The sequence below is a fragment of the Colossoma macropomum genome, unplaced genomic scaffold (genome assembly GCF_904425465.1).
Source record: "Colossoma macropomum unplaced genomic scaffold, Colossoma_macropomum, whole genome shotgun sequence".
Lineage (NCBI taxonomy): Eukaryota > Metazoa > Chordata > Actinopteri > Characiformes > Serrasalmidae > Colossoma > Colossoma macropomum.
In genome coordinates, this window is record NW_023494809.1 from 11,594,971 (window position 1) to 11,602,949 (window position 7,979).

Here is a 7,979-nt window from a genome sequence, read left to right on the forward strand (position 1 = left end):
TCTGCAAGCCAATGTTCAGGTTTAAAGGTTAATGAATTAGTGGATATAGGCTACATTAACTCCAGTGTTTAAGACCATTTATTTTTAAACTGTGTTAGAATGATCAGCAGAGCTTTATTTCACTGCAAAGGAGGATTATTTTATTTTTACCTATAAATCTAATTCTGCTGTGGAGCTGCAACAGGGCAGTAAAAGAGCTGCATGTTGCCAACCCCTGTATTAGACCTACACACCATATCTTCTCATCAGCTTCTACATGTAAAAATAGCTTATATTGATAAAGTTTAATATGAAGTTTGAACACTCCTGTTGAGTAATTGTGAAAAAAGTACAGGGGTAAAAAAAAACATTTCCACCAGGGAACCCCACCCCAACACTCCGGCGAACGTCATGAAGTGGATGTCGAGGGGAAAAATAAAATTTAGGATATGGGCCCTTTAATTGCATCTAGTTCAACAACATATCAACAGCACTAAGAGAATGGCTGATGTCCATCTAATGTCCAGCTTGTGTCTTCTGAAAGCAAATCAGCAATCCCAATGCTCTCACTGTGATCAAACAAAGAAGCCTCAAGCTCCACTGCACTGTTATTCCTAATGTGAATGCTTTACACTCAGCTATGCAATGACTTCTTAATATGGACATACACTGAACGAATAGCTAAAAGGTGTTTATATTAAATGAAAGATGTACCTAAAATGTACGCTGCTCATTGTTAGATGCAGCTATCCAGCTTTATCTGCTCACTCCTTTATTATTCGTATTTAACCCAGTCTTCGAATTTGAGATCCATGTTTTTCTGTGCTTTTTTTTTTTAATTCAGACACTTTGAGGCTTGATTTAGAAATGTTCTGCAGCAGTGAGCTTACAGTAAGGCAGCTAAAAAAGGAAATGGAAGGACAAATAAAACCACAGTTAAAACCTTTAAATTGGGTCAGTTTTGAGCTAACCTAAAACTAGAGTTTAATATTTTATTTTTATATTTTTTGTATTTTGCAGAGCAGCATTATGTCACTCATCTTCATAAGTTAGAGAGAATTTCTCACCACAATACCCAGAATGCATTGTACAAACACATCATACAACCATTGGGAATCCCTGTGGTGTCACCAAATCCTGACTGCTAGTCTAGACACTGATCTATAGGCTAATGAATACAACTACGCTAACATTAGCACAGCTCTGTTTGGGTAATTTATTCTCCCCACTGTAATGACAATTTGAAGACAGCTAATACAGCAGCAGTAAGATATTTGGCTTCCTAGCGGTAACATTAGCTATCTGGCTTGCATTCATGAGTTTGTAGGAAAAAAAAATCAAAACAGGCCCAAAAATTCACCCACATGTTTATAAAGTTTCAAGTAACTCTCATCTTCAAGACGCATCATCAGAAGGGGAGTTTTCTAGTCTGTCACTTTATCATAAAAATCAGTGGAAAAAACTAATTGATTCTAAATTTTTGACTTAAATCCACCTAAAAAAGAGATAAAAATGCCTTTAATTGGTACACAATATTAATACAAGCTCTGCATCAACAGCACACAAAGGTAGCATTGTCAGTTGTTTGCTCCTTACCTCTAAACATGAATACAAACAAAATTTCCAAAAAAATTACATTTTCTTCAGAAAAAAAAAACACCTGTCAAAATTAAATTGGTTGCACTTTGCAGTTATCCTGATAGTCTATTGCATTAGGCCTGATAGTCTATTGCATTAGGCCTTCTAGGCCTTCAATGTGCCTGCATCAAGCAAGTGTACAAACTTCTATGCAAACTTCTCAGATACTATTTCACAGTTATATGCAAAAAGTTTAAATGAGTCAAATTACATGTTTTCTAAGTGAAAATATGTGCACATCCTCCATCCTGTACAGGGAACAAACTATATATATATATCTGCTGTCAGAACAAAACCTCATATCTCAGTTTTCATCATTTCGAATTCCTGTTGCCCTTTATATTGTGCATACATTTTCTGTTAAATAGACCAAACTAAATGGCCCAAAATGACTTGGAAAAAAGTCCGGTTCCATTGACTTACATTAAAAGTAAAGTAGGTTTTTCCTTCTCCTGTAAAGTCCTCATTTTGGAGATACAAAGTTTTTTTCTAACAGCAGTGAGATGGATATGAATGTAAATGTAAATAATCATACAATGTGGTTGTAATTCAAAATATTAAATAAACAAAAGCAATAAACAATATTATTTTTTCAATGGTCTGAAATTTATTTCAAAATCTAACCAGCATGAACATAACATTTTGATCTGAACTCTTTTTAAAATTCTATCTTTTTTCACTTTCATTTCCCATCATAGCCATACATTTAGTGCTAATGACCTAACTGCTACTGGTCCTGATATGGACTGTGTAAGAGTGAAGCAAGAACCGCAGAGGCAGAGAACTTGAGGCGCCTTTTATTTTTCAGCTGCTTTCCCCGCATTTACTTTGACTCTGTGAGGCAGCCCTGACGTCACTGATTGAAGCACTGATTTTGCTGTGAACAGGCCTGCTAACTGCAGACTCGTTCTCGTCCTGATTCTTGTCATCGTAGTTTCTGTTCCTTTTTCTTCGTCCCTCTAGCGCGGACCGGCCACTCGCCTGCACTCATGCATCCTGTAGGCGCACATGTAAAATATACCTGCAAAGCAAATCAGTTCACACTGAGACTGATGGCTGACTACAGCATGATGCCTCAGAGATCATCTGTTGAGGCTACAAGGAAAATGGCTATCATCGTCTTTTTACCCACCTGCAAAGAAGGTCATGAGCAGGGCAACCCAGCCTAGTATGTAGGACCAGGAGAAACGCCAGTCACCAAAACGCTTTCCCAAGAAGTTCACCGTCACCCCGGTGTAGATAGCCATCGCAAGCAGAACAAAGAGAGCTGCCGAGAATTAGCATCTAGGTTAGCTTACTACTATAAATGAGTCAGTAACTGTTAAGAAACTGCTTAGGTCTGGTCAAAGCTAGTCTAAGCTGGTTTATGCTGGTCTGGTGCTGGTTTAGCTGGTCACCCAGCATGGTCATGCTTGTTGACCAGCATACCAGCATCCAAAACACATCATTGTTGTCTGGACAAAACCTTGTATCTCCGTTTTTTGTCATTTTTGATGAAGGAACTAATAGAAATGCTCCAGAATAACTTGCAATAAATTATTTCTTCATTAACATTCATTATAAGCTTTTCTAGAAGGGGTGAAAGTGAATACCTGAAACACTTAAGTGGGTTAAATGCCTACTTCACCCAAAATGCACACAAAGATGTGGCTAACAATTAGCAACATGCTACCAATGAGCTATACACGAGTTATGAGGGCCTCAGTATTAGCAGCTTTAGCCCTTTGAATAATTTAGCACTCAGCAGGCTAGGAACTCACTTGAAACGAAAAACATGATCCCTGCGGCAAAGGAACGGTTGAACCTCTCAAAAGCGGAGAAGTGAGCGAAGGAGAGGATGCCGGCGATGATTCCTGCGAAACACGACATCGCGGACAGAATCATGAAGGCCCTTGTGGCATTCCAGTATGCTGAGGGGAGAGAAAGAGGAAAGAGAAGACAGTAGATTAGCAAGTACGCTAATTTTCCAACTGAGAACTGATAGATTTTACATTTAGGCATTTAGCACTTCTACGTTTTAGTATTTGTGTTTTTATCAAATAGACATGTTAGCAATTAGCAAACGTTCGCTATGGGTGTGCTAGGTTGTTTTTTTTTTTAAATCAGTGATTAAGTGATCAGAAATATTTCATATTAATAGTGCTTTGGTCTAATTTGTCAGCTGTTAGCTAACATTAGCTATGAGCTAATCTGTCCACCCTGCTAAAACACCTGCATAGACCAGCACAGCATAGCATAGCATAGCTGCTCACCAGCAAAATCAGCGTATGTTGTGTTTTGGAGGCTAGTATGATCATGCTGGGTGACCAGTTAAACCAGCACTGGAATTCATGCTGTGCTGTGATGTTTTCTTCAGCAGGGTTATAATATTAACCAAATATAACCTAATATTAACCAGTGTTCACTTCATATCTCTCACATCACCAGAAAACGTCACCATTAGCTCTGATGACCTGATTAGCATGTGACTTACCAATGCTATCTGTCTGCATGTAGCACTTGCCGGACATGCAGTAGCGCCACAGGCCCTGGTGAGCGAAGCTGCCAGAAAGGCGGTACTGCATCCAGTAGTCGGTGGCCGTGGAGACCACCAGGAGGATGTTCCCCACAATGGCGCAGAATAGGCCTCCTCCCATAAAGCTATACATCCTGATAGATGCTGCGGAGGCTGCAAAGCTGAACACACTGCATTCAGCGTGGCCAGAGAGGATCACATGGCAATGTTAGTGCACAGCATTTCTCTTTGTTTGCCACCAAACATTCAGTACGAAGGGTGACGGCTAGGACCGACATTTTGAATTTGTGCCGTTTGGTAGACTAATTCAGTAGCCTATAGCTTTCGCTAGCCTGATTTCATGTAGTCCTTTTCAACCATATTAGTCAGACCAGAGGACTCTGTGCTATAATGTAAAGTGTGAACATCATCCTCTACAAAAATATAATATGATGTGACTTACTGACCACTGGTTTCAAAAAAAGGGTACAATCACAGTGCTAATGCTAGCAAAACACAGTCAGACAGTGGACAATGCGTACAGTCACACAGTAGATATGGATAAAGGAATGACTAAGAATGGGATAAGAAGCGCATTAATTTCAGGTCATTTTTAGAAACAACCTGTGATAAATGACCGTTAAATAGCACTGATGCAAGTGAGTAAGTGACGCATATGTTATATCATCTGTACTGGGCCTTATCAACTCTATTAGATGCAAGTATGGCAAAAAAATTCTTAAGATTGAATATGTATTCAGCTTCCTACACTGAATGCTTTAGAATTTGTTGCGAAGGTCCTCCTTTCCAAGCCAGAAAGCATGAACAAACAAAGCCTTTCATGAGTTTTGAGAGATATGTGACACTTTCGACACATTACACTATGTGGTGAGGAAATATGAGGATGCGACACATTGTGTTACCACTGACCGCAATGAGTAATACTGAAAAAAGGATCTTTTTAGGGTCAGCTTAAAATAACAAGGAGATGAGGATGTTAGCATTAAAAGGCTATAAACTGACTGAAGGTTTTAGAGTTTTAGATCCACAATCTCTGAAAGGGTCGTTTCCAGCAATATGTGGACTATGATAGGGGTGAGTAAGGGGCCCCTCAAACCCACCACCCCCCAAGTAGGATCACATTTAAGGCCCCAGAAACGTTCAGAAAATTGTGATCAGTCCATTTTATTGCATTTGAGTCAAGACAGTTTACAATGGACATTTATTAACTCAAAATTTTTAAAACATGTCAATTGTACCTTGTAAGAACACATATCTTGAGAAAGTTGCATCAACCAAACCTACCACCAGTCAAACATACTTTCACAAGAAAGGCCCTGATCTCTTGATCCAGCCACTGAAACTAAATGTAATGTAAATCATGGTGACAGTAGCCAGTAATACTATTTGCATGGTGACGCAGGCAAAGGCAATGAGATGTAATGGTACCAAAGGCTAATATGAGGGAAACTGGTTAGAACCTCGACTATTGGTTCAGCCAAATTACAACCAAATGACCAAGAAGCAGTATTTATATAAAGCCAACTGTGCTGTCAATGGGAGAAATGAATCTTTTTAGCTATGAAATACCAACTGAGTTTCACATTGTTGCCTGGCAGTGGCCTCCGTAGATTTAATTACAAAGTTATATTTGATATTTTATCTTAAGTACATGGAATACAAGCTAAATCAAAAAAATGACCATTTAAAGCATTCAATTTAGATGGATTTCCTATTTTTTGTTATTTCTACTAACCTCCACGTTCACATTATGATCTGATTATGATAATTTCAATGTAGACCTCTGACTTTAGCTGGTTTAGTTACATGTAGTCACAGTTATATGCAAATGTTTGTGTGCCTCTGGTCAAACGTCATGTTCTGTTGATTTTCTAATGTCATTTGACTGAGGGTGTTCAAACTTGTGCAGTCAACATATATATACACATAACCATAAACTTTGTTCATTTAGTTATTTACATGAAATAATATACAATGATGGGGTCATATACACCTACAGTCACATGCAAAAGTTTAGGCACCCCTGCTCGTTGTTGGAAAAATAAATAAAAACAAACATAAAATGAGGCCTGTACAAAAGGCCCATTATATTTTGTACTTTATATTTTCCCGGTGTGTTAAATGCAGCAAACGGGTAGAAACTGCACACTACGATTTGCAGAAAAATGCCATATTTAAGTCTCTGCAGAGGATGAGTTCACTTATTTTCACCTAAAAAAAAATGACCAGGGGTGTTCAAACATTTGCACACGACTATATACATATAGGGCCACTTGAACTTCATGACGCACAGTGAGCCATCGACCCTGATTCTACACGTTACTTCTAAATTCAATTCAGCAAATTCTCCAGAGCATGTGGGCGTCTTACCTGAGTCCTTCAGGATAAAGAAACACTCTCAAGTGTGAACCTTTCCGCAGGGAGAGAGAGCAAGACAGGAGAGCGGGGAGCCTGCAGTGAGCGTAACGTCAAAGAGGACCCCCTAGGCCGAATTCCAAAAAGTTATCCCTCTTGCTTTTCTGTCGATGGTGGCAAAATCCTTTAAACACACAGGTTTGTCCGCGCAGAACAAATGCACTTGAGCTTGCCGGTGCCAGCTCCACGTGACCCTTTCAGGCCTGGCCCACGGTCAGCGTTGGGAGTGGGGTCACGGTATAGGGGGAAGGGTGGGTGTGCATGTGGGTATGTGTGTCGCTTTTTTTTTTGTTGTTGTACTGGGTGTTCTAGAACTGTGGATGTGCAGATGCTTGCAGTAACAGTGCTGGGTAGTCAATGCAACATGCTGAAGTGCACACTTTCTTTCAAGCCACGGCCAGCCATGCTGTTCGGAACCCGTGGGGGACGCACTCGGAACAAACACATGACCATTCCAATACATGCATACATATACACTCGGCTACAGCGCTACCTGTCCGGGAAAGCTTATGACTGGAAGATGATAAATGTTAGGCCTTTTCATTGACCTCACAGATTACACTGGAGCAAGAAGGGGAACTCCAGCAGTTTTTCAAAATTTCTGCATAAGGCAATCATTCTAATGTAAACAGAGTCATTCAGAGAGGTTTGGTGCAAAATGCTCTGTTTTAGAGAAACTTTACAGAGAAATGTTCACAGTGGTGGTGATAGGAACCAGATGTCCACCTTTAAAAGCTCCCCTCACTGAAAGTTATTCTATGAAATGGTTATGAATACACTGGTGTAAAAGACGTTGATGATAGTTTTGAGAAATTTTTGGCCTAAAATCTATATTTTTTTAATCTATTCCTGGTAGAGAGGTACATGTAGTGTTATAAGGCAGCCTGGTTCCTAAAAAAAGCATATTTATTCACACTTACCACTATTTGACCATCATAAACATGGCATATAAAACTCAGAAGACATGTGCAGGTTCACTACTCATCTTTACAGTAAATAAATGGCTATATTTGTGTCGAAGACATGATGACCCCTGGTTCCTATCATCACCACTATAAAGAGATCTGACTCAGTCAGTTCCTCTACAATTAACCATTTCACATCAAACCACTCTGAATATATATTATTGTATATTATTTATATCATTCAAAATCACTTTACACTGCATAAACATTTCATGATGAATGGACCAATAGAAAATCGTCCAGTATTAGTAATAGCGTACTCTAAAAACAAAAAAATCCTTTTCATATAAAGTTACACGTTTGGAGACAAGAGGTTCAGTATGGCATTTTATTTCATTAAGAAAATAACAACGATTACCATTTTAGGACCTTTAGTTTGATTTCTTATATTTAGTTACTTCCATTAAATACACATACAGTTATATCAGGGCATCTGAAACCAGCTCAAACGTGAACCATCATAAAGA

General features: G+C 39.0%; 1 protein-coding gene across 2 annotated transcripts; it reads right to left on the reverse strand.

Annotated features, from left to right (window-relative positions):
- Positions 1–2,576: 2,576 nt before the first annotated feature.
- lim2.5 (lens intrinsic membrane protein 2.5) lies at positions 2,577–4,376 on the reverse strand. Of its 2 annotated transcripts, none has more exons than XM_036558619.1 (4): positions 4,091–4,376; positions 3,378–3,527; positions 2,750–2,884; positions 2,577–2,638 (listed from the first exon to the last, which is right to left on the reverse strand). In XM_036558619.1, exons 1-4 carry the CDS (start codon positions 4,263–4,265, stop codon positions 2,577–2,579), a joined length of 522 nt encoding a protein of 173 aa, XP_036414512.1. In that variant the 5' UTR covers positions 4,266–4,376. The 2 variants fall into 2 exon arrangements, with proteins under 2 accessions (XP_036414512.1, XP_036414511.1); XM_036558618.1 differs by having other exon boundaries at positions 3,378–3,594; positions 4,050–4,376.
- Positions 4,377–7,979: the final 3,603 nt, after the last annotated feature.